General features: G+C 39.2%; 1 protein-coding gene across 4 annotated transcripts; it reads right to left on the bottom strand.

Annotated features, from left to right (window-relative positions):
* mroh1 (maestro heat-like repeat family member 1) lies at nucleotides 1-26,730 on the bottom strand. 4 transcript variants are annotated; one of them, XM_020634008.3, is made up of 46 exons: nucleotides 26,586-26,730; nucleotides 25,818-25,925; nucleotides 25,465-25,610; nucleotides 24,214-24,261; nucleotides 23,663-23,794; nucleotides 23,409-23,571; nucleotides 22,196-22,294; nucleotides 21,883-22,034; nucleotides 20,634-20,774; nucleotides 20,378-20,470; nucleotides 18,952-19,030; nucleotides 18,422-18,535; nucleotides 18,164-18,237; nucleotides 17,956-18,078; nucleotides 17,376-17,483; nucleotides 17,098-17,242; nucleotides 16,607-16,647; nucleotides 16,244-16,385; nucleotides 16,063-16,115; nucleotides 15,633-15,740; nucleotides 15,169-15,288; nucleotides 14,907-15,029; nucleotides 14,666-14,812; nucleotides 13,557-13,583; nucleotides 11,829-11,951; nucleotides 11,658-11,737; nucleotides 11,246-11,387; nucleotides 10,919-11,014; nucleotides 10,348-10,452; nucleotides 9,937-10,072; nucleotides 9,677-9,789; nucleotides 9,348-9,500; nucleotides 9,119-9,175; nucleotides 6,815-6,912; nucleotides 6,445-6,610; nucleotides 5,773-5,942; nucleotides 5,502-5,639; nucleotides 4,868-4,982; nucleotides 4,493-4,639; nucleotides 4,326-4,392; nucleotides 4,049-4,170; nucleotides 3,752-3,901; nucleotides 3,526-3,660; nucleotides 3,016-3,118; nucleotides 2,458-2,523; nucleotides 1-2,161 (listed from the first exon to the last, which is right to left on the bottom strand). In XM_020634008.3, exons 2-46 carry the CDS (start codon nucleotides 25,837-25,839, stop codon nucleotides 2,085-2,087), a joined length of 4,959 nt encoding a protein of 1,652 aa, XP_020489664.1. In that variant the 5' UTR covers nucleotides 25,840-25,925; nucleotides 26,586-26,730; the 3' UTR covers nucleotides 1-2,084. The 4 variants fall into 4 exon arrangements, with proteins under 4 accessions (XP_020489664.1, XP_020489673.1, XP_020489682.1 ...); XM_020634017.3 differs by lacking the exon at nucleotides 13,557-13,583; XM_020634026.3 differs by lacking the exon at nucleotides 24,214-24,261.
* Nucleotides 26,731-27,300: the final 570 nt, after the last annotated feature.

Raw genomic sequence — 27,300 nt, 5'->3', positions numbered from 1 at the left:
TGTTTTTACAGATCTTTATTTCTTTATTTTAAAGACATTGATTGCCATCATCCACTCTCTCTCCTGTGGTCCAGTTACACATAATAGTGACATGCAAACATTCACAAATTAAACTGTACCTTCATGTGACATTCATACTGGGACAATTGTAACAAAAATTCAGCATGTTAAAAAAAAATATTGAAAAATCCCATCAATGAGATTAAGTTCATAACATCTTTAAAAAACGGAGAAAAATGCAGTGATTGACCATTAACCCTTAACTTAGCCACATGGTCACAAAGTGCTGGAAGCCACAAGCCACTAATATAACCAAAACAGATCCAGGAGCAGCCTTTATTATTTCAACAATGAAGTTAAGGTTTGAATTGTTGATTACCTGTTCTAAAAAAAACATTTGTGAATTTATGGAAAACATTTGGCTTTCTCCGAGTTGGAAAAACCAAATACCCTGAAAACATCTTTTATTAGTGATCCTAGAAGAAAAAATGTTCTCCACATGTAAAGGAAATTAAGATTTCAATCCTCCAATCAACTCTCTCTTTTAGACGGGGAAACGGCAGAGCTCAAAAGTGCAACAGACATCTAATATAATTGATTTCATGAGGAGCAATACTTTGTTCTTGAGTCCATGATTTTATAAGGGACTACCTTATTCCCTCCCCTTGGAGTCATTTAGGTAAATAATTTGGAAACATATACAGCCATCCTTCCATAATACACACTCAGTCAGTTATTTACATGATAGTAAGAGGCCTGTGAATCCACAGGGATACCCTAAAACTGTACAACCATATCCTGGAATAATTACATGGAAACAACATTTAGTGCATTCAGAGAGAAAGAGAAAATCATTAAGAGCGTCTCATAGTGCGATTATTCTTATATATCTTATCAAACATTTGGCACAACCTCATTTTTTCAGCGTGGCTACACGGGACTTTTCTGTTCAAACACACTGGAATGAAATGGAGTAGTTTGCTGGGACCGTCACCACACTGGAATGATTCTGAAAAGGTGGCAGTGATATGTAAACAGCATGATTATGGCTCCGAAATGGAGGAGCAGAAGATGAAAGATAATGTCTTAAATCTGTTCTGATGAAGCCTGTTCACATTTGAAACAGCTCCGAAGGCTGGACAAAATACATTCTGTTTTATTCTCTTATCTTTTACTAGTAAGAGAGGGTGTTGCTGTAGAAGTATTTACTGTTTATTGCACTCTGACATTAGATGAGGGCGACAAAGCAACGTGAAGTGACAAGCCATTCCTCTTATAATTACTTCCATCATAGACTCAAAACCTTAGAACAAGTTGAAGTCCTTCTGAAGCTCTCTTTCATTGAGCTTGTTGTGTCTATAAAGTATTTACTTTATCTTTGTGGAGAACAGCTATGAGGCTCAGATCTGGTTTGTGAAACAAAAGAAAGCATATTTTTCAGAGGAATCATCTTCAAGACTATACCTTATTGGAACGATCCCTAAAAAAGATGATGAAACTAAAATGTAACATCCACACACAATCACAAACTGCTGGTATAACTACACACTCACACACACACTTGACGCTATGAACTTTAAATGTGCATCCTTGTCATCATCTATAAGTCATATTTAAAGAAACTATATTTATTCTATTATTTTTTTACTTCCATTCATTCTGTTTTTTTTAAGCTTGGCATCAGAAACATGTTGACGGATTCTTTGTTTCATTTGTACAACACAGTATAACTCTGGTCATGTAACAGAGTGCTACAGACATTTCTTTCTGAATACAGGAACACAGTCTTTGGTCACTAAAATAAAGAATGATCACTTCATCTCAAGTACGAGAGTTAAAAGAAGCTACACACACCTTACAGCTGAATATATGGACTCTGTGTGTATAAGTGTAATAGTGTTTATATTGTGTGAATCTGTAAGTTAAGCTTTAGTTTTAATATTGTATCCTCTTTGGGTTCTGGTCTTTACTTTCAGAATGACTACCCATCAATCATCATGTTTTCATGTAGTGGCTTTCTATTGTCTTTGACTAATGGACATACTGAGATGTGTATGAAGGTGTTGGTTGTGTGTGTGTGTGTGTCAGTGGAAATGACCCATGGCCTCAGCAGCCTTCGCTCTCACTACAGGATCGGGGTCCTGGAGCAGCATCACTAAACCTGAGGAGAAACACACAAAAAGAAAACAGTCAAGCCAAGATGAGAAACAGAACAAGTTGAAGAATTTACCACACTGTAACGACGTCCTGCCGTCAGCGGAGTGACCCAGTGTGTAAGTTCACCTTGCATGAAGGCAAGACGCGGAAAACACAGCGGGAGCTTCACATACACTCAGGCATGCACACACACACACAGTGCTGTTCCGGCCTGCTGGCGTTACACATCTCCCTATTACACCCCTGAAACTATGATGGGAGATCAGGGCCTATTGAAATCAAGGATGTGCAGGGTGTTACCTTTAGTGACGGTCCCCATGTTTAGGTGGGAGAGATGCTCCTCTGAAAGATTCCCCAGCAGAAACCCTGGTGATGCACACACAAACACAAAACATCTTGCATGTTTGATTCATGTCAACTTCATTGTCATCCATCCACATACAAATATACCAAATGAAATGTGGTTTCTCATGGACTGAGTGCAGAGAAATTATTTTGCACACAACAAACAAACAAACAAAAAACATACATGAAACAAATATGTACGCTGCATATGACTGTGGTGTATAAGGTGCTGTGTGCACAGCCAATATAAACAGAGTGAGAATGTAAACAGTAAAGAACAGCATGGAAAATAAATAAAGTATGTGATATAAATTTGTACTTTAGTATGTATTGAAATGGTTTGAGGTAATGGTAGCACAACGGAATGAAGGTAAATCAGAAGGTATACATATTTCTAAGCTGTTCTAACTAGTTTTATTTTCACGTGTTATTTAGATGCAGGAAGCTGAATATGCTGCAGGAGGTTGGAGACATCGATGATGTGACGTAGATTAAAGAGAGTTGTAGTCATACCTATAAACATGGCCGCTCCCGCTCGGACCTCGTGCCAGTTACTCTTGAAGAATTGGATGACTGAGATGTGATAAAAGTTCAACATACCAGGAAAGTCCTGAATCTTTGAAAAAATAAAAAATACAAATTACACTTTAAGTTTCTCTTATTTAGTTTTATAATATCATTTAGTCTTAGTTTGAAAAGGTTGATCGTGAAACTCTTTTTCTGTTCAAAACAGTAGATGTTCAACAAGTATGAATGTTCAGTCAAATATTGTTTCTTAATATGAGAAAATATCAACTAAAGCAGCAGACGTTCACATGAAGGTCACTTTACTTGGAATTATCTGAATACATGCCATAGTTTATAAGAATGATGGTGACAGATAAGGTCAGCTATAAGAAAGAGCAAAACTCCATTCAGCCATGTTTATGTGTGACTGTGTGACTGTGTGTGTGTGTGTGTGTGTGTGTGTGTGTGTGTGTGTGTGTGTGTGTGTGTGTGTGTGTGTGTGTGTATATTTCCTACCAGGTACTTTGTGAGGTCGTTGATGAACTCTCCATAGTGTAGGCTCTTCTCTTCGTGGAGGTGGTTCTGAAACATGGCTGTGATCTGCTCTGATCCCACCACAGGAGCACACACTCGCATTGCATACTTACACGCCTGCAGGGCCACAACAACATGATCCATGTTTGTATCAATGACTGACATGTGTCCACAGGAATAAAAAGAAACAAATACACGATGTCTGTACCTTGACCACCTGTGGGTTTGGATCAACCAGGTGTAACAGCAGGCTGACCAGGACATTGTGGATCTGGTCTTTGAACACAGGCTCTCCTGAGCCAAATTTAGACAAGTTCCCCATTAGATGGATGGAAGCACAGCGGATCTCGTCATTGTCCTGAATCAACACAGAGCAATAAAGTGAAGTAGTTTGTTTGTCTCGATGTGAGAGAAAATAACTCCTGCACTGTTCACATGAAACACATTTAAAATCATGATCACTTCAATGACTCTTTACTCTCTGAAAGATTTCAATTTAACTTACACTTTCCAGGAATGGTTTGATCTTCATGAAGATATAAACCACCAGTAAGTGGACGTTCTTCTTGTCCAGATAGAGGAGGACTTTAGAAAGACCTGACATGGCTTCAAGCGTGATCAGTTTACCTGCAGGAAGATCAGAGGGCAGTCATGAGAAAGAGTATCTCTACCAAGAAGAAGTCAACAGATCCAGATTTCTGTTGTCAAAGCTCTGGTGGGGAACTTTCAGTTTGGGTTGATCTTGGAACCACAAGACTGTAAACTATATTTAAGTTACTTACCAGGATCATCTTTTTCTTCCATGCCTGAACTCATGGCTGCCAGCAGCTCCTTTGCATATTTGTTCACCTGGTGAGAGGATGAAGTGATTGTATGAGATAGGAATGAATCTAAAGTCTTACAGAGATACTGTAGTGTCTGTTCATTTGTATGTTCATGTGCCATGTACCTTTTCAGGTGATCCTTCGGCTATATTGCCCAGCCCCCGTACAGCCAACATCCGGACAGTGCAACAAGGATCCGATATCCTCTCCATCATGTTGTTCATCAACACATCTATCAGCATCAGCTCTGTCACCACGTGATGGTTTAAGAGCTGCAGAGAAAGAGAAACAAAACTTCCTGTTTTAAAGAGTAAAGTATAAAGTATAAAGTTCTCAATCTGCTGGTCAGTAACAGATCAATAAAATTACAACATTTCCGGTCAGTGTTTAAACATTTTTCTTACGGTTGGAGTCTGGATAATGAAAAAAAGGAAATGAAACACATTGCAAACACAGAAAAACAAAGTGAATACTTAGTGAAGTATTTGATGGTGCATCACCTCAGAGAAGAAAGCTGTGACAGTGACTCTCTGGCACTCGTAGATGTTGTTCAGAGAGGGACACAGACACTCCACAATGGAGGGCAGCCTAGGACCAGCATGCTTTGCCATTGCCCTGTTGACAAACACACCCACATCAACGCAAACATTATACCCTGAATTAATGATAAAGAACACTGATTTTATACAATCTATAAAGTCAATATAAACAGTCCTGAAGTCGTGTTGAATATGTTGCTCATCACTCATTAATGATGAATTACTTACAGTATATGTTTGCACTTATTGCTTATACTGTATTTCTTATTGTATTACTATGTCTCTCTATATATTTGAGTTGTATAAAACTGGTGTAGATAATTCACACATTTAGCATATAACTTCTATACATATTTCCTATATTTCTTCATGTTTTAAGCCTGTATAAGAGAAACTGCAATATCCTAATTCCCCTAGGGATGAATAAAGTATCTCTTATTTAGATTTTTTTAACACACTCATCACTTGTTAGTGATCTGTGTGGCAGACATTTGTCAGGCTGATGTTAGAATGGACAGTGCTTTTATTTATCTGGACTGTATTTCTGACTAAGATCAGAGACTAAACCCATCCCGCTTGCTGTACGTATGCATACCGTGCCAGTAGTGCAACTCCAGTAATGTGTGTATTTTGTTCCTTCATTGCTTCCCAGGCGTTATCTTCATCCAGTCTCTTCATCACTTCGTCTAACTGGGCTCGTGCTAACAAGATTCGCAGCGCATCTGCTGCTACCCTGAAACATAAAAACAAAACCTAAATGTGTTAGCCCACAAGGATATACCTGAAGATAAACATTGACACAACTGATCTCTGAAGGTCTCTTGTTAGGATTTTTAGTTGGCATTAGGTGAATAAAAACAGCTCACCCTGCTACATGGACGGAGGGGGCATTCTTATTGTGATTATCTCTGGGTGCATAGACCCCGACACTTGCTCCCAGTCTGACAGTGAGACAAGAGAAGAGCTGAGGAAACATGCTGACAGCTGGCTCCTGACTCTGACCGTTTAATAACAGCTCTTTGAGTCCACACGTCATCTGGAAAAGAGACACATATACATGTTAGCACATGAGAAGTGCAGCTCCTGTTCATGTTGCTGCTCAGTTCAGAAACCCTCTAAAAAGGTGTATTCCCTCAAAGATGGAACAGACTTCCCCACTCATATTATCCTGCATGTCTACACAGGCTGTGGTGTATCCTTTTGTTTTGCATTTTAAGTCTACCTTCTTCCGTTCTCATGTGAACTGGGTTGTGGGTGTCCCTGAATGCATCATGTGTACATACACATGTAGGACTAAACCTGCACCTCCTGCTCTGTGGGCTGTGTAAACTTAATGTTAATAAAAAATACATTTATGAGGGGCAAACAGTATCTAGCTGACCTTAGCTGAAGAACCTTTAACTATGGGAACATATTACTTTAACGTTCATTCCTTTACTATTTATTCAACCAAATGGAATCATGTTTACTATCATTATCTGGAACTTAAAGGATCTATTGTATGCATAGATATGTCTTTGCTGGTGTGTATGTCTTACAGCCAGAGGCTGGTTGGTGGCCATCTTTGTCATCCCTCCTCTCATCATCGACTCCTTCCTGTCTACGTACGGCGCCATGATGACGAGCTTCTCCATCACCATCTCTATAATCTGATTGGCTACAATGGGGTCGGCCCCCAAGGCCATCCACATCTCACTAATCCAGCTGGTTGGGGGAGAAAATACAACTTTTAGTCTCCATCATTGAAAAAAAAAAAAAAACCTCTTGACTTTAATACACATAAGGTCTTAATTGTACAAAATAAAAACAGATAATCTAAGAATGTGGTAAATGTATTTACTTGTTAAAACATATTTAGACCAAGCTGAGATACTTTAGGTCTAATTTGAATAAGATCCAGGTAAATACCTGTCATAAGGAAGTGGTTGGTTTACAAGTGTGTTGATCACAGTCTGAAGATGCTGAGAAGCCAGGATGAGTACCGTCTGTCCTGCTGCCACTCTCACCTAAACACAGAAAAGCAGTTATTTGAGTGTAAAAAGTTAAGTAAGATACCGTATTTTCCGCACTATAAGGCGAACCGGATTATAAGGCGCACCTTCAATGAATGGCCTATTTTAGAACTGTTTTCATATATAGGGCGCACCGGATTATAAGGCGCATAGAATAGAACGTGTTTACAACTGAACAAGGCTGGGAGATATTGTGAATGTATAAATATAAATACGTATAAAACGTAACGTATAAAACTACAAAAACAAAAGTACATAAGACGATTTCCCCAAATAATAAATTATTTCTTTGATGTTTCTCTGAACTCTCAAAACGTAGTTTTATACGTAGTGCATTCACAATAACTCAACGTTGTTCAAACGTTAATGTGCATATTCACAATATCTCCCAGCCTTGTTCAGTTGTAAACACGTAAAAGAAACACAGTCTGATACCGCTAATTCAAACGTTAGTGCAGGGGTGCCCAAACAGTCGATCGCGATCGACAGGTAGATCGCTGACTGATTCTCAGTCGATCGCGAGATGTTTTGTCAATATGAAATACAATTGTAAAATAGAAAAGTGATTTCAATTTCATCTCATTGCACTGTTTCCCACACACGATACCTGTGTTGGGAGCCCAAGTATACTTCCGACCTGTGTGTATTTAATTTTTCATTTATTCATGAAATTGCTGCGTGCATGAGAGAGCGAGCGGCGGAGATAGAGAGAGAGAGAGAGAGAGCACGCGCAAGAGAGAGTGCAGGCATGCGCAATGACGTGCAGGTAAAACCGGGGGGGTAAATGTTTTACCAAAAAGTCATATATAGAAACTATGCTACGAGTATTAAGCGCATTTGATGAAGCTGCAGCTACTTTTCTCTGCTCCTCTCTGCTGTCATGACTGTGAGCATCGCGGGGGACGAGACACACCAACAAACAGCGCACACGCGCGCACACACACACACACACACACACACACACACACACACACACACACACACACACACACACACACACACACACACACACACACACACACACACACACACACACACACACACACACACACACACACACACACACACACACACACACACACACACACACACACACACACACACACACACACACACACACACACACACACACACACACACACACACACACACACACACACACACACACACACACACACACACACACACACACACACACACACACACACACACACACACACACACACACACACACACACACACACACACACACACACACACACACACACACACACTTGCACTGGAGCGCCAGCCACCACGCGAACCTTTTTACTTTTTACTTTTAGTGCTACAGCACACAGTTGATCCGTGATCCGTACGGACCGAGGTGGGAACACACGTGACCCGGTCAAACAGTCGGTTGGACTTTACTCCGTTCACTCTCACCGGGTCTGCAGCTAATTTAACAAAAGCAAAATCATCTCACAGCAGCCTGCTGTAGTCTGTAGTCTGCATTATTTTTTACAGAACTCTCATTTATTATTTTCTGTTTGTTGTGTGAGTATTAAATGCGTTTGTAGGCTGTTGGTAAAGGCTATGGCTCACTATGTGGACTGGTAGATCTCGGCAGACTGGTAACTTTAAAAGTAGATCTTGGTTCAAAAAAGGTTGGGCACCCCTGCGTTAGTGCATAACTCAACATTGTTCAGTTACGTATAACACGTAAAGCTCACTTTTTCAGTTCATTCCCCGTCCACGAATCCCTCGAATTCTTCTTCTTCAGTGTCCGAATTGAACAGTTGGGCGAGTACGGCATCCAACATGCCCGGCTCCCTCTCGTCATTATCCGAGTCAGTGTCGCTGAGCGCCGTGTACAACCAGTATGGATCAACCAATTAACCAATTGATCCATATATAAGGCGCTCCGGATTATAAGGCGCACTGTCGTTTTTTGAGAAAATTAAAGGCTTTTAAGTGCGCCTTATAGTGTGGAAAATACGGTAATACATACGATGACGACAGATGATTATTAAGTAGCTGTTAGGATCATTTAAGTCAGAAATAACTGAACAGTAAGATGATAATTGATGTAAAATAAGACTAAATATGCTGAATCAAGCCTCTATTTCTTGATTATTAAAACATAATAAGAACAAATAAAGAGTGCTATTGAACAATAAATGTAAAACCCCTTTACTATAGTTCAGATACGTGATCCTACCTGCTCCTCTGTGACGCTCTGCAGACGCGCATGAAGCACCTCCAGCATCTGTGGGACCTAACACAAACAAAAGAGACAACAAGAAACAGACAAAGATACACATGTGTCAGGTAATCCAATAACCCTGTTGCCTTTGTGTCAGATGGTGAATGTTTATATAATTATGGATCTCACCAGATGAAACACATAGCTGTGTCAAATGGTGTGCGTGTGTGTGTGTGTGTGTTACCTGATCCTGTAGTCCTCCTCCTCTGTTCTTCAGCAGCGTATTCAGAATGACAGATGAAGCTCTGCAGCAGTTCGCCTGACTGTCTGCGAGTCCTTCGAACAGCATAAAGACCAACGTGGACAGCTGCTCCTGAGGCAGACGCTTACTCATCACCTGACGCACACACAGGAAAAGCAGTACCAGAGTTAAACTGTATGAGTTACATATTTGCCTACTCATGTTACACAATTGCTGTCTGACCAAATTATGGTGAGCAGATTGAAGGGAAGTGGCATAAAAAAGAATAAAATAATAAATGAGACAGCCATGCTGATTGGTTCAAAGTGTACCTTGGTGAGGTCGGAGCAGGTTTTGTATAGAACTGAGTGGTCGGGGTTTTCTAGTTGCTCTTTTAGGGGCAACAGACTGTCTACAGCTTCATCCTTATAGTCCAAGGAGAAACCTGACAGTAGGAGGATATTTAAAGATATGCATATATATTACAAAGACAACTCCTGGAATATCTGCAAGTATAATTTATTACAAAAAGACTTCAAACACATAGAGCCCTGAGCTTTTACAGGACTTAATTTACTCTGTGTCTCTGTACCTTCATAGCGCAGCTGTATATAAAGCAGCGTGTAAATACAGTCGACAGCAGCAGTGCGTACTGCAGGATGAGGGTCAGAACATCGGGGAGACAGACGACCCAGCAGAGAGCCGAGGTTGTGGAACGATACCATGTTCTAGAAATAAATACATCAGTTTACTAAAAGGAACAACACAGAATGAGTGTGAAACAAAAACGCTGAAACACATCTGCACTGAAGGAATTGATCTTCAACAGCGTTTAATGATGAATAACACTTTGGTTCATTGAATAAGTTTGAAAGAGTTACAAGAATTACACGCTTGGGACCATTATCTAAACTGGCAGCGGTGGTGAGGTCAGGATATATATGTTGTCAAAAATCAAACCCACAAGACACATATGCAGAATTGTGTGTGTGGGTGTGTGTACCTTGACAGTCAGGTTATCCAGGAAGTTAGCCAGGATGTGAGCGACAGCTGTGACAGCTCTCTCTCTCTCATGGTCGTGTTCGGAGCTCAACCAAGATTCAATGTGCTACACAGGACAAATAACACACATCGTGTATGGCACAGTACTACAGTACGATATCGTGATTGAAGTTTATTGATGAAGGTTATTCTGTTTCATTACACAACAGAAAATCAAGTTAAGGGGCTAAAAAGAGGAAGTGATGACATTTAAGCAGAATGTATCTGACGAAACAGGTTCCTGTGCACCAAAGGTTTTAACAAAAACTTGTTTGGTTATTGCACGTATCATTCTCTGTCATTGCATTAGTAGTATAGTATATATATATTTTTTTTTTTAATGCAGAATGGTTAATAAAAATATCAAGAACCTCAGAATAATCATCTTTATCCATTCGTCAAACTATTCAGTTTTTAAATGGCACCCTGAATTAGGAAGAAGAACACAATAATACAAACATTTCCTGGCACATGATAAGCAATGATTGATAAAGGATGTGAAGATCTGATTAGTCTTTAAAAATATGTTTTACCTTGAAGACAGTCTGTAGGCCATCAGGTGTGGGGTCTTTGGCGAGGACACTTTTCAGTAGCTCCTGTAGTGCAGTAAACGTGTCTCTGTACAAATCCTGAACACATTACACAGGACATGTTAGTGACAATAAGACAGCCATTACAAATACTGCACATTTCTTTACAGCAGTTTACATGCTGTAAAGGTTATTTATGCGTCTCTCGTCACAGGAGGGAGTGTTAACAGTGAATTATTAGGAGTTATTAAAGGGCAGGGTTGAGTTTCAAATATAGAGCAGATGTAGTGTAGACAGTTTGTGCACGCACACATCACTGCTTTATCTCACCTTCCTCTGCTTGGGGTCCAGTGTCTCATCCTCTTTAGTTTTCTCTGGAGTGCTCGTCTCAGGTGGCAGAGACATCACACTGTTCACACACACCTTTAGCAAGTCATGGATCTCATTCTCACTCAGAGCGGGGTCCAGTGGGCTGAAACACCACTGGTTAAAGAAACTACGCTGGGAAATGAGAGTGCAAAAGAGCAGTTTTCAAACTTACACCAGCTGAGCTTCCTCTTATATCTATGTTCTGTATTTTACCTTAAAGTTTTAATTCTGTGAACTTCACCTGGTATCCATCTAACCAAGCTGTCAAGAGTAAACTAATATCATATCAAAGTCATGAAATTGTCAGTAATATATGATCATAACTATAGAGAACTAAAGAACATCCATTGGTTTTTCCTCAGTTGGAGGATACATCAGGTTGGAACATGTAGTCATCACAAGATGGCGTACTGGAGTCCTCATTACATCAGCAGGCTCGGCTTTGATGAAATCCTGACCAGAGAGGACACAACAGCAGGAAGACAGATCAAATCACTGTTGTTTGTGATGTCAGCAATAAGACAAACAAAGTGAAATAACTGACCAACATGACGTTAATGAGCTCCTGCTTGCGAGAGAAAACGTAGCCTTGTTTCTTCACACACTCTCCAATTGCTCTGGCTATGAGCCCCACACTCTGGACCAAACTGAGCTTCATAGTCAGGTCCTAAAAATCAGGCAGAAACACGAAATACAGAGAGGACAAGAAACACCACAGATTAAATTAAGAACACACACATAAACAATGATTTAGGTCAAGAGGGAAAGTGTGTTAATTTGTAAAACAACAGAATAAGATGTTGAATGCAATAAGGAGAAACTGCAGCACCCTTCAGCAGACGCAGCGCTACAAATGACCGAGCAGAAGCAAAAACAACCCAAACCAAATCCAGCAAAACAGAAATTAATCAATTAATCAATCCGCTTAGTTCATCAAGCCATTAAATCAATCCAGCAGTGATCTTGTAGATTGATACTCCATGCCTATGGATGGAGAGACATTTGAGATTTGTGATTAGGAGAGATTCATTCAACAGAAAACCCACCGACAGCCCGGCTCGTAGAGGTGACAGAAGAGCGCAAGATCTAAAGACACAAAGAGCTGTAAGGATTCAGCAGGAAGTAACACAAGCCCTTGGAAACAACCAGTGAGCGCTTTGAAAGGAAGAATTTTAAAAAGCAATAAAACAAGGAAAGACAGAATGACACAACGTCGAACTTCTGTGTAAATTCAAAATGTGGCGGAACAATTTAACAGCAAGAACTACACATGTTCTGAAGCTTTGCTCAAAATCAAGTTTAAATAATTAAAGTCAATTTACGACCTTTACAAGAAATGGTTACTCAAAAATCAACTTTACTCTAAACCCATCTAAAGTACGGTAACATCAATACTGTATGTGGCATCTTGTTTCTCTGACTCCAACCAGCATCATCAAAACAATTGAAAGGCATTTTCAAAATAAGTTTGCGCTATATTTAGGAACGTTAGAGTGATTTTCAAAATAAAACAGTGAGGCATGTATGGATCTCAAATCTTTCACCTTTAGTCTTAAGACAACACACACTTATAAACCATGTTACTAGTTTACACATTCGAGTGTTGGAGTTATAATTCACAGCAAACCCAGCTTATAGTATCAAACACTTCCTATAAAAAGTCGATTGTAAAAAGTTTGAAGTTTAATTGTGGATATGAGGATGGAACCAAAATGAAACACTCTTTTAAAGCAGATTAAAGCCAAATTGTTTATCGAATTCATAAAAAGCTGTTCCACAACCATGTCTGAAATCCTCTTGGGCGAGTGTTTGATACCATGAAGATGTTTTAGAGGTGCATATCTTCAAGCTACATTTCACTGAGGTAGAGCGTTTGACTGATGAAGACAGTTTTTCTCTTCCGTCATACTCACCTTTGCATTAATGTTGGCCTGTTTTGCTACACAGTTTGACCTCTTCAAATGATGTGCAGCTCTTTTCTAAGACCTGAATTGGCCTTTGATTTAGCTGTGAACACTAGAGAAGTGCTGAACAGTGTGCTGAGAGTTCAGTCATGAATATGAAAATCTATTGCTCTTCCAGCGTGAAATATAACTTAGAAAAGCTACACGTTTAAAGAAAAATGATCTGCTTCATTGCTGTGCATCTTGATTTGAGAACGTTCAGTAAATATTGAGTTAGGACACCACACCCAGGAGTGCAGATCAGAGGGGAAAATAAAGATTAAAGAAGGAGAGCAAGATGAAAGGGTGTAGTATTCCTGTGACGATACCTTTGTCTCTACTTTAATCCCAAGAACCTGTATGACATAGAGGTGATACAATCATGAGTGAACACACAAATACAGCCCTCCTACCTGAAAGACTTGTGCAAATGTAACAACATAATCAATACGGTAAACTGTGTTTTGGATCATGTAGGTGAACATGAAGAAGATCAGAGGGTGTGTTGTAAAATAAACACACTACAACAATAAAGAATCATCTTCTCCAGGAAGAATTGTTGTTTTTTGTGTGGTGCAAAGCAGCAAAACAGAGCAAACAAATACAGAGAACCACAAAGAGGCAGAATATGAATTATGATGAATTTAAGAATAAGCATGATCAGCTGACTTTTCTCTGTTCTAAATGACCATGTTCAAAGAGCTTTAGTTCAGCCCTGTTAATCCATCTCTTTGGATCAACTTCATGAATACTGGCACCTCTCTTTCTTTGAACAAGACCACAGAAATTAAGCACAAATGAGTGGGGGCGTTGCTTGAACTGGCTGCTGCTCGGCCACGTCAGCAGGACCCAAAATGTTTATTGTAGGACTGACTTATGAGGGCCGTACATTTTAAACACACACTGGATCAGTGCTGCCTTTAAACCAGCTTAGAGAAATCAGAAGGCCTGTTTTACTGCAACGCCAGGAAATGAACGTGAAGCAAAAAATCGGAATTGAAAGTTAAAAATATCATATGTTGCCTGCCTGTCACTGTGGTGGTCTTAAAACATACGCTACACAATACAATGTTTTTAGTTAGATTAAGTTTAAACACAGAAAAGATAGTAAAAATCTGTCCTGTTCATCAAATATAACTTGGTATTTAAAAAAAAGGGGGGAGGGGGACCAGACACTAAGCATGAAACACGTAAAAAAGAGGAAGGAAATACATCAAATGCATTTATTAAAATGGCTTAATCCATCAAAAAGCTAACATGTTTCAACCAGAGGTCCTCATCAGAGCTGAGGTGTGGCTGCACCTATATATCAACTAGAGCCGATGGTAGGCAGTCACACGAATCAGAGAAAGAGAAGTCAAGTGAAAGTCTGTTTCATGGAGTAAAACATGTCATTACTCCTCTTTACTGACAGAGTCGTGTTCAGTTGTTTCTTTACCTTAGTGTTGAAGTGTTTACTGATGCAGCGAAGGATGTCTTGATCTATTCTGTTCAGTATCTTTTCTGGAGGAGCATTCAAAGCCACTTGACCATAACACAAGATCAAAGTGCTTTTGACTTTCTCTATCTCCACATCGTTACGCTCCTGAGGAGAAGTAAAAGACAAATCATTTCACAGAAATCATGAAACATCTTTAATATCATTTAGTATTTCAGAAATCCTAAATCCTTCCTCGTACTTTGAGCAGGTTGAAGATACTCGGTGACTTCTTGAAGGCGTCTGACTTTCCAAACTCCTCCAGTTTGGCCAGAGTTCCCTCTAAGTGGCTGTTTGCACACAGACCCACGCCCATCGCAACTCCCTGATAGACACACAGGACAGAGATCAACAGTTAGACCATAAACCTGATCAGGTGTGAAACACATGACACCAATAATCAAGTAAAGTCGTCTTATATTTTAAGACTAGACAATAGTTATAAGAAATGAGTTTCCAGCAACCTCTCGTTCGATGGCATCACTGTGACGAGCTGTAAGGAGGATTTCCTGCAGCTGCTTTTTAACCAGCTCTTTGTTGAAACACTGTTGGAGTGTGACTCCGATACATCGATACAGGAAACTCTAGAGACGATGGAAAAAAGAAACGTATAAGTACAGTTTTCTAGAACCAACAGATATATCATTTGGCCAATAATATGTTTTGTTTTCTAAAGCAGTACATGTAGACACAATGCCCAGGAGTGATACAGAGTTGTTTTCATCACATAGTTTAAGTGAACTCTGACTTAACTCCTTTACAATGTCTGCATCACACGAATACAAATATTCTTTACAAAACTTGTTTTGTTAGAAAAAAATTAAATCAGCCTTCTGGTTTCCGTTGCATACTCATATCACGGCCCAATCCAAATAGAAAAGCTCTTCTTTCATTCTTGTAAAACTGTTTTGATAGTTTTAAGGTTTACCTTCTCCTCTAAGGCCGTGTTATACGTGGGGAGATATCTTGTTGCCTCAGCTGCCAACTGACACACCCACTTGTCATCATCAATTGTATCCAAGGTTTTAGACAGCAGCTGTAGACAATTTTACCACATTTAGAATCACATTTTACTCAATGAAAGTAGATTTGAATATTTCTGTTTCAACATAGACAAATTAAGCAGACAACATAATGAAAAGTAATATCTTTACACACAACTTTAAATCTGAATAAATATCTCTAAAGGTTATAGGTTTCATTTAGCCTTCTGCCACTGAACATGACTGTGAGAGTAAAACAGTATTATTAATCGTATCTGGGATAAAAACAAGTTACATTTTCATCTATTAAATCACAACATACTGACATTTCATGAATTGAATTAGATAATATCCTAAACAAAAAAAAAAGCAAACCTTTAGCAACTTTTCATCCCAGTGCTTCTTGTCCAGACTCTCTGAGGTCGACTCTGCAAATAACAACACAGTCAAACTGAATGCCTACAGACGAGAGAACTACTTGTGAATGAAAACAAAGGATCTTCGTCTTAAGATTACAGAATACATTCTCAGATAAAATGTCCACAAATCTCCATACCCTCTATCACTGAAAGTAGAGGCGGTATCTCCTTCTCCCAGAGAATCTCTGTGTTGGGGTGAATGTTAATGCTGAGGATTTGAAGGAGGGAGAGGGACGGAGCTCCATGACCTCTGCCATGAAACGGGAATGCTGCATTCAACTGGGAGAGCCCAAGGCAAAGTAAGCACACATGCAGACAAACAGACACCAGTCAGAAATGTTCTGAATAACAAACAATCTTTTACTGAATACACTTTGATCGTGAGATATGTTGGACTATACCATTAGTTCTCCTTTTCCTCCATTTTAGACACAAAGTGGCTTGTAGTTGACTTCGATAAGATCAACTAAAAAGATTTCATATAGAGTAAATGTACTCACCAGCAGCCTGATCATTAGAGTTTGAGGAGAGGGAAGATTAACTGGAGAAAAAAAACATTAAACACATTTAGCTTCATAGCTTCTAAAATAATTACTCTAAATTTCAATCCCAAATCTCAATGCTAAAGAATAAATATGTGATAGTCATTCATTTTGACATCCCTTATTTCTGATAAAACTCATAATTTGCAGCATTGATTTCACAAACAATTGGATCCTGTGTAAAAATAAAATAAAATCCTCAGGCGTCCATTTGGAAAGGGTCAGTTTTTATAAAGAAATAGGACAGTTTATCAGTATGACTATAAACCTTTCATCTTTGCAATTTTTTGACAAGGTAGAGTATATCCAAAAGGATTAGTGATGTATGACACACTGTTTAATTCTGTTTCAAACAGCATCCAAGCTTTTATGGATTCAGGGCTGTAACCTTGACTACACAGCAGTGTAAGCACTGAATAACAGGGTAAGTCTGTACTTATTTCTCCTACCTTCTTGTGTGAAGTCTATGTTGAAGCTGGGCTCCTGACTATTTTTCTTCTTAGTGCCCAGCACTATGAGACTCTTACACAGAGGAGTGGTGGCATTGCTGTACTGTGCAGGGGTCAGATAGTACAGCAGCTTTGGCCACAGCACCTACAAACAACAAGGTACATTAGTTACATTTCTGCAAAACAACACATAAGGCACAACCAATCAACTGAGATCAGATTAACTTGTTCATCTAAGGTTACAAATACAGATGTGTAAACAAGGAGAGTTGTCGTACGTCAGCAAGTCGTCCAACGGTGGTGGTCAGGAGGTGTAAGGTGTTGTCACACATTGTCCTCAGTGCCTCGTTAGTGACCTCCTCTGGGTCTGTGGGCTTCTGACCTCGCTGGAGAAACGCAGATACAACGACAAACAGATCAATAACAATATTCCATTCACTCAGATGTTCTCCTCTGACTCCTGCTTGGCCTCTGCACACACACAACCTATGAATTGGCATATATCTTCAGTGCTGTCCTTTGACCTCATGCATGTATTTGTTTGCTTCATGTTTTCTTTTTTTAAGTGTACTAGCTACGAGATGTCACATATCTCCAGTCGTGGATTTGTAGAGTTTAAGTTTGAGGCGAGTTCTGCTCTCTGTAAACAACCCGACAAGTCAACAGTTTGCAAAGGCTAGAGTTTATTTGCAGCTACATGTTAAAGCTGTTATTACTGGAACATTCAAAAACCTTAGCAAAAAAGTGAGAATGTGAGAAATGTATTTTTTATCTAATAATTGACAAAATATGTTGGGCATGATAACTGGTCATTATTATGTGGTGTTTTAAAAATGAAAAAAATAACTGATGTGATACCTGATACGTGTCAGGTAAGGCACAGTGTTGAACTATGAATCGAACCAGTAATTCCCCTCCTTCTAACTCCAGGTAGCCATGATGAGCCATCGCACTGATCACCTGGACCACTCGCTTCTTCACCTGGAACAAAGAAAGAAAGGAGTTTGCGAAATAACAATGCCATGACAGTTATCACAGAGGCTGTGTGTGTTGACATGTGTGTTACCTTGTTGCTGTGGTCAGCCATTGGTTGTCTGATGCTGGCCAGGATGAGCAGCTTCTTACTCTCCATCGTGGAAGCTGCAACAAACGCAAACAATATTATTATAACATATTAAAGATTCAAAAAAAGGCAACCATGTCCAACTGTGCTCAAATTTAAACGGTTACATTTCAGGACACAATGAATTGCTGAGTACTTTTATGCCAAACCAATGACAAATCAAACACTGGGGGTTTGTGGAGTGACACTGCTTCTACTCACTGCTAGAGTTGATGAGGTGACGTAGGACAGCCAGGGAGCCCACCCTGCTGCGCTCATTACTGTTCTCCAGCTTCTGAAGAACAAACATCACTAGCCGGTCTGGGAAGGCATTGGCTGGAGGGAGAAGATTTAGGGTGAACAGAGAGAGAAATCTGAAGTTTATCGAGTGTCCCAGAAATATACATAAACATGTATAAATAAGAGGGAAAAAAAATCACATGATGGATAAGCAACACAAGAGAGAGAGGAGAAGAGAAGTAGGCCGACAGCTTCAGTTAATATGATTATCTTGTGCTGGTCAGTGAGTCTGCCACACTAATGGATGATCTTATTACTGTTCTTGTGACTCCACAGAACTAAAACAGATAGAAGTGACTGACGCTGCTGTAAGCCCACACTTTCCCTTTTTTTCCTGTCTTAAACAATAATCATCTAAATGTTAGGGCAAGGAGAGTAAAACCACCCAATAGAAAAGTTTTGGGATTTGAGACATCCAGATTCATACATATTATAAATATAAGGACAAGTACCTAGTAAGCTGAAGCAGCGCAGGACTTCGTTGTGGTTCTTTACAGTAGGAGGGTTGCTGTAGTCAACAGGGGCGGACACCTGGGGGAGACAAAGGAAACAATACTGTGGAACAGCAATGTGTCAACCTCCTACACGCAATACAGCTGAAGTGAGGACTGCTACTTTGGTTATACAGGAAAATCATAACAATTGAAGAAAAAGTTCATACAAACTTAAGAAGGATGTCTAACAGCCTGATCTCTATCCAGGTTGTAGTATTAATCAAAATGAGGGAAACAGAATAAGCAGTGATGAGTTCATAGTGGCTGTACTTTGTCTAAGGAAGTGACTGATTGCACATGTTATTTTCACAGCCCCAGGTCACACATGAGAAGTTACATTTACATTTCTCATGAGCAACTTTCTACTTACTGGAGCTTGAAATAAGAAGTAAGAGATTTTGAAGGACCCGATAATTCAAACTCGAGTAACACACAGGTACAACATGTGCAACTGTACAGCTTGGTGTACAGACATGGGTTAAAAGGTTTGTGCAATGTTTTAATGATAAGTCGTACTGTTATATTATTGTGAAATATGCTCTATTCAGATACTCTATCCAGATCAAACACACACATCATGGGCACAGTCATTGTGGGTGAATGTTGCAACATTCAGGCATCAGGCCAAGCATCAGCTGAGTCACGAGATCATAAAAACATCTGACTACAATGACTCTATGACAGCTACTTGATCCATTCAAAGGAACGCAGCATACAGTTAGGTCTATAAAGAGGGATGAACTGGATTTGAGATGGTATGACATCAATCCAGTCTTGTGATAGAAACCCACACAGCTGGAAAGTTGCAACTGTCAGCAGTCAAATCACACAGATCAAGGTACAGCTAAATCAATGCAGCAGTGTTTCTGCTCAGCGTCTCAGAGTGGAGACTTCTATTTTCGTCTACGTTGTGACCTATAAACAACCCCAAACCTTATAGAAAAGACATCCTTTCAGAAAAACCTAATGAGACAGCATTAGTGTGTTTAAGACAGATTTCCCACAATGCATCTTACAACTACTGCACCAAACATGTCAATTAAAGTTTACTCTGTTCTAATCAGCTTACCCTCATCACACATAAACTGTTTTTGAAAATGCTAAGAAATTAGGTCATTGAGAAAATAGCTAAAAGTTGGAATTCTTCCTCGACCCTGCCAGTTTACAAACCACCTTAAATATGTTGGATCTCCTTATTTCTGTGTGAAAGGGTGCTGAAAACTCAGAAAACAAAAGCTGCTTTAGATCTCAGAACATAGGAGGGCACAGTCTACATGAGCCTGTTATTGGCTTTGCGCCACCTCTTTAAGACCATCTGTGTGTCATACATCAGCCACCCTGTTTACTCAAGCTCGGGAGCAGCACAGACATGCTAAATGTGTACCTGTTGGTGCAGTGCAAAGAGCAGACAGTCCAGTTGTGTCTCTAGCACCCTGCTGCCCATGTTGAGAGACGCATCAAGCACTTGACAAAGACTCTAAGTGAAGGAGAGAGAACAAAAACATGAAATTACTTCAGAAAAAGCTTTAAACTAATAATTTTGCAATGTTGCAAATACTTTATGTGCAAATGTCATTAAACCATATTAAAAGCCAAAAGGCAGGTTAGAGACAGAAACTGTCGACTACACTCATTCCCACCTTGCTAATGACATAGTGCTCGTTGTTTTTCTTGTACAGGGACAAGATGGCAGGAATCAGTTTTGGAATCTGCTCCTCCAGTTTATCGCTGGCCATCAGATGGCACATGGAGCCCACTGCCTCAGCTACTGTTAGCCTCAACTGAAACACAGACAAAGAGAAACACAGGATATCATGTGACAGACATAACAGAGATTCATTGAAACATTGTGGATTGATTCGTTTTGGCAAGATGCTATTAAAACAGTTAATTATTGTTTACATCAGGGAGAAATAAAAAAAAGAGAACACTAGCTGTAAAAACAACTACATCTCTAAAAGGACAATACAGATTGACCTTAAATCTACAATGTGTCAGTGTCGGCACAGTTCCGCACTTCACTTTTCAGGGGAAAGAATGGACAACAGCAACAAACACAAGAGAAGTTATTAAGGCAAATATTCATTCCGTATATAAAAGCACTTCTGAGAACCTTTTATGTTTCCCAGAGTTTGAACTCTTAGTTTGCACATTCAGTGCCCTTTTTTGACCGAGTTGACTGAGTAATAATTAGCTCTAATAGGTTTCCTGCCTTCTCTAATGTTCAACATAAGCACAGAGAGAACATTGTTTGACTTGGTAAGATAGAGTACAAGGAAAAGTGAAGAGTGAAGGAAACAAAAACATGATAACTTTACTGTTAATATAAACACAGATAACTGATGAATTACAATAATCTTACAGATTGACACGATGGCTAATATGCTTTTTGTTAACACGTTGATTTTCTAATTCGGGAACAGAAAAGGACAAGAAAAAATAAAGTTTTCCCACAGTGTATTTTCTTCAGTTTCATTGAAGTGAAATACACATTTTCTCACTCAAGGTGGAGATGCAATTTCTATTCACCAGCTCTCTTAAGCCGAGAAAATAATTAAATGTATTGCACCAAGAATGCTGCCTTTATAGAGTCATTTTGTCTCTGTTAGGAGTGCTTGTGTGTAATCAGGCAGCTGGGAGTCTCTGGAAGTTCTCATGGCCAGGTTAGGTAATAACTTTTAAATAAATCCTCATTATAATGTGTTTTGAGTTATTCTGCACAATTCTGACTTTTTTTAAGCAAGCCATTTTCACTGGCAGCATAGCCAGAAGCTTTGCTTCTCCGAACATTTTTTTTCTGTGCATAACTTGTAAAAAAAATTACATTACCTTTCTCTGTATTGAACAACCCACTATATCGTCTTGCTCACCCCTCAATAGTGACCTCACCTTGGACTCCCTGCTTTGCAGCCACGAATTGAACAGGATTTCGAAAGCAGCATAGATTTCACTGGAGAAGGTGTCCTTTCTGACTGTGGGGTCTGGAGCTTTGTCAAGGTTGGCGAGGTACTCTAAGATACTGTCACTGAAATGACACAGAGCTGAAGGACAGAAACACAACAGAGAGAAATTAGAACAAGAGAGAGAACAAATGAGATGATAAAAAATGATTAAGTAGAAGAAGGTGAATACCTGGAGGAAATGTTTAATATGGTTTTGGGAAAGGGTTCATATTTTTAACAGCCTGTTGGCAGATGCTTACCTGAGGAGAAGACCCACTTCATGTTGTCCTGTTTGGCCATGCCCAGCATGGGCAGCATGGTGCCTAGAATAGCATTCAAGAATGGTACCATGCCATAGACTAGAGAATAAGGAGAAGAATAGATATGTTAAAGGCATGTTAAATCTTACCTCTCCTTCTTTAATGTGGGGACACACACACATGGTAGTCCTTTTGATAACGTCAGTGCTAAATAAGGGAGGACTAACTATAGCATAGGAATAGAGTCATGATTTACATTCCAAGTTAATCAGTATGTTATCAAAAGACCTGTTAAGAGCGAAAAATGATTCATAACAAGCATCCTTTCAATGTAACCCTGTGTGTCTGTGATTTTAAAGTATTAAAGCTGGTTCAAGTTCATATTTCTACTACAAATTAAATGCTAGGCAACAGAAATCCATGTTTATCAAGGTTTTGTGGACACAAAATAAATCTACTTAGAAGCTGGCAACTCAGAATGACCAAAGTGCTGCTACGGATTTATGAGCTCCTGATCCAGATCAGAGTCATTTCATTTGATTCATTCATATAGAATCATATTGGCGCCTATGTTTTAATATGTCATAACGCTGAAAATCAAATTGAATTTAAAGAATACCTGCATTAAACGTGTAAAGCGAGTCAAAAATAGTGTTTGACGGGTTTCTAGGCTCTGGAGCTGCTGGCAGAGACGTTTGAAGTTGAACTCTGGTTTTAATTTAGCAGAAATCAAATCAGCAGCACTTCAAAAGGGACAGAAACAGGCAGACAATGTTGTTGTGTTTTTATGCTTCCAACCTTAGTTGTAATGCTTTAGTCATTGTGCTGATTGGTTAAATATGAGGGGTCTGGACAACACTGGCAGCAGTAAAAAGGTTTGAAAGTATAAAAATATCCCTAACAACAGCAGGTGAGAGAGCCAGGCTCCCAAACAATGCAGACTTTGATTCACCAGATTGTTTTCTATGATATGCAAGGCACGCAAGACTTCAATTTAAAAATAAATCTGCTGGTGTGGGAAATTTAGGTCTTGAAAATGGGATGTCTTGATTGGTTTAACAGGTTAGAGACTTCCTCTAACTCTGAATACCTGTATTTTTAAACAAATGTTATGACTTCCTGGTGTGTGTGTGTGTGTGTGTGTGTGTGTGTGTGTGTGTGGACGTGTACTTATGTTTAGTTCTTTGTGTTATTTATTGAACTATTGTCTTACCGTTGGAGTCAGAAAGGTTGGCTAGTGTCTGGACCACAAAGAAGTGAGGTATGAGCCCTGGCTGAAACTTGCTCAGTATCTCCTCCATGATGTCATTGATGTGCTTGTTACCCACAGCAACCAAGATATTACTGGCTGCCTGCTGCCAATCAGGGATGACATCCTGATTGAACCAGGAAGATGGAAAACACAGTCATAATTTATCGTCTCTCCAGTGACAGACAAAATCTGATGAATTGTTTTCCACACTTTACCTTCGATCGCGTCATCTCCTCTGAGGCAAGAGAGATGATGCTCTTTATCCTCGAGTTACTGATCCCCTCTATCCTGCAGCCCACAATCAGCTCGATAGTCTGAAGAATCACAACTCTGTGGCTCACTGCCAACTATAAGAAAACAAAGGGAGGAGCAGGAGGAAATGAAAGACAAAATTGAATACTTATTACTGGCACTACACTTTTTTTAATCTGAATTCAATGGCAACAAATATTTGGTCAAATATTTGCATCTAGCTTTGACAGAGAAATAGTAAAACAACACAGCAAATTCAACAGTAACACATCGTCCATTCTTTGAACTGTCACTGGTGTTTCCCAAGACATTTCCTCAGTGTAGAGATGCCATCATCTGATAATAAAAAGCAACTGCATGTGACAGCATGATAAGATGTTGCAACATCACACCGTCAAAAGCTGACTCACAGCTCTATTGTTATTTAGTTTAGAAGCAAATGAGCTCCCAAGAAAAAACACAGAAAAGGCAAAGAGCTGAATTTAACGGGTGATTTAAATGGAAAGATGCTTACGTAATAGTTTTCAATTTTGTTGGTCGATGACTTGATGAAGGACTTATTCTATAGACAAAAAATTTAAAATGTTCTGAATATGCTGCAGAGTCAGGTCAGGTGGTATGTTTTGTTTTACATGATGACAGACATGTGGCAGATGTTCTGTTGGAAACCAACAGGAATTTGGTCAATCATTTAATGACTGTCCAATCAAAAGAAATTCACCCGAACTGGAAGATTTGGCTGCATAATCATTAAGTTTTACGACTCCAATGAATTGTTTCAGTAACTTTACAAACAGTAAGACATGTCAGCTTCTTATCTCTGACAAATATATTTTACTTTCATTCCTTTTAATCTGTACAATGTAGAAAAATACTTCAATTTTTTGCCTTTACAAAGAATGAAAAGGTGCAGGAGGAAGATATTCTTATGCCTTAAACCATTAAAACTTGTAAACCATAATATGATCTAAGGGTTAAGGACATTTTAACTGGTGTTTTACAACTTTAATTTATTGGCAATTAACCAAGAAATAGTTTGATCAAAATCATGATTCCTGCTGCATGAAATCTGAAAACTTCACTTCAACTCACTCAGACAGGAATGCAAGTCAAGTAAAACAACTTATTTACATATGTATGAGTCTCAGAGTGAAGTTTTGATTCTGTTTTAACAGGCACAAAACCACATGCCAGGGGTTCTGAGAGGCTTTTGAATGTGACCTGGTTTAACAGATTAGCAGCCACAGACTATTGTTAGCTGGGTTACTGGAGTCAAGACAAATCTTTAATAACACCACAGACATTTCCATCATATGAGTCTCACTTCTTTGTTCTTAGTACAATTCAGTTTAACAGTTTTGTTGGAGAACATTTTACCCTTCACTGAAATCAGAGGCAAGAGGGACTTCCCCTCGCAACTTTCACTGTTAATGTATGATCACACACCGCGGTCACAGTAATTATTTACGGAGCTGTGAGGTGTTCTCAGATAGATTTGAGACATGAAAACACAAATAACATCCACACTACATGCAGAGCTGGATAATACAATTGTGCTCATGTGGTAATACCTTTCTAATAACAGACTATTAGAGTGTGTGTGTGTGTGTGTGTGTGTGTGTGTGTGTGTGTGTGTGTGTGTGTGTGTGTGTGTGTGTGAGAAAAACAATTATAATTAGAGCTAGGTTATGTTGGTTTGTTTTCTTGCCTTATCCTTCTGCTGGCACTCAAGAGATGTTTGACATAATAGAGGTGTACTCTTTACCTTTGGGTGTTTCAGAAGGTAGTCCTGACACATGGCCAGCACTCTGTCAGGCTGCTGTTTTCCCAAGGTCAACATAGATTTTCTGACCTGTTCCTGCACCTCTGAATCTTTGTCAGTGGCCGCATCTAGTAGAGCCAGGGTCACCTCTAGTGTGAGAGCAAAACAGAACAAAAATGAATCTGAATTTAAAGATTCACATATAAAAAAGTAGACATAAACTGAATAAACACATGGCAGACTGTAAATACTAAATATACATTGTTTAGAATTCTTAATTAATTAAATCAAATCATAGGCAAATACTAATGAGTCACTACAACTACAACTAAACTGAGAGAAGACAAGGGGCTCACGTTCTACATCTGTGTTGTCCATGGTGGACGGAGAGGGTTTGCTTCCTGGAGAGTGGCCGAGGATGCAGCTTTGTTACAGGGAAAGCGTTGGGAAGATGATGCTTGGACCTTAAGAAGAGAACATGAAATGTGGATACAAACCATTTATTCATTCTTCAGAGACTAAAATGTTCTTATCATCTATCTAGGAATCTATCCAAGCCAGCAGAACAAATAAAGACCCATATGACCAACTTCCTTATCATTCTATTTAGATGGCTGACACCTACAATCAGCATTTGCCAAACATGACATGTGATGTTTTGTTACACAGTCACTGTCCTCTGTCACAACCTCTTTAAAGGGAATAATCAGACAACATTTTAGTCTTACACCAAAAGCTCTTAAAGTCAAATTGGGTAAACTAAATTCGCTTCTTAAAGCTGCTGTCACTCCTTCTCCCTCACGTAGGTAAGATACCTGTAAAGCTACTTATTTAGCTGCTAAACCTGCTGTCATCAATTAATAATAAGTGGCTCAGTCGTGCAGTTACTTTAAAGATTATGTAGCTATTTGAAGATGACAAACACAGCTTAAGGCGTTAGCTATATAACACAGTTAGTGTCGTGTCTTTTATAGCTGCTGTCATCATTTAATGTGTAGTCTTTCACCTGGCTGGGTGGTGATGCTGCAGCACACGTTAGCATGCTAAGCTAACAGCTGCTGCTGCTACGGAAGAGCCAGCAGTCTGAAGGAAAACAACAGCTGTGCTAAATAAAGATAACTTACCAAGTCCCAGCTTAACAACAGTCTCTCACGAAAACCTCTTCTTCTTCTTCTTCTTCTTCCTTCGGTTCAGAGATAAGGTTCCCCTGCCTTTGCCGTGTGTATCTTTGAGTCACTGCAGGTGTAAACACGCCTGGTCATGTGCTTGTAGTCAGCAGGAACGTATCAGCCAGGGGGCGTGGCCACACAGTTTCAGCACTGAAACACATAGAGCTGCCACTCAGAGCTTCTCTTGTGTTATTTTAACAATACGGCTGAATGATGAGGGACAAAAAATGACTAAAGTATAAATAAATGAATGAATAAATAAATAATTGTTGGGAGAAATGCATAAAATAATGTATAAATACATACATAATTAAATAAATGCATCAATAAATATATAGATAAATATATTCATATATTTATTTATGTATTTCTGTGTCCATGTTGTACATGCTTTTTCATTAACAAAGCGTAGTTATTATTTATTCATTGATGTATTGTTTTCAGCATTTATATATTTATTGATGTATTTATGTAATTATTTATTTATTTATACATTATTGTATGCATTTCTCACAACATTTATTTATTTATTTATACTTTAGTCATTTTTTGTCCCTCATAGAATGAAGCGGTCCGTAACACGGGGTATAATAATCAAATTAATGTGTGTCGTGATATGTGACGCAGACTGAGAAAGAGGAAGGGGAGAATTAGTTTACCGCATGTTGTT

Source organism: Labrus bergylta, chromosome 8, assembly GCF_963930695.1.
Source record: "Labrus bergylta chromosome 8, fLabBer1.1, whole genome shotgun sequence".
Lineage (NCBI taxonomy): Eukaryota > Metazoa > Chordata > Actinopteri > Labriformes > Labridae > Labrus > Labrus bergylta.
Note: the sequence above shows the minus strand (reverse complement) of the source record. Positions and strands in the feature narration are given on the sequence as shown.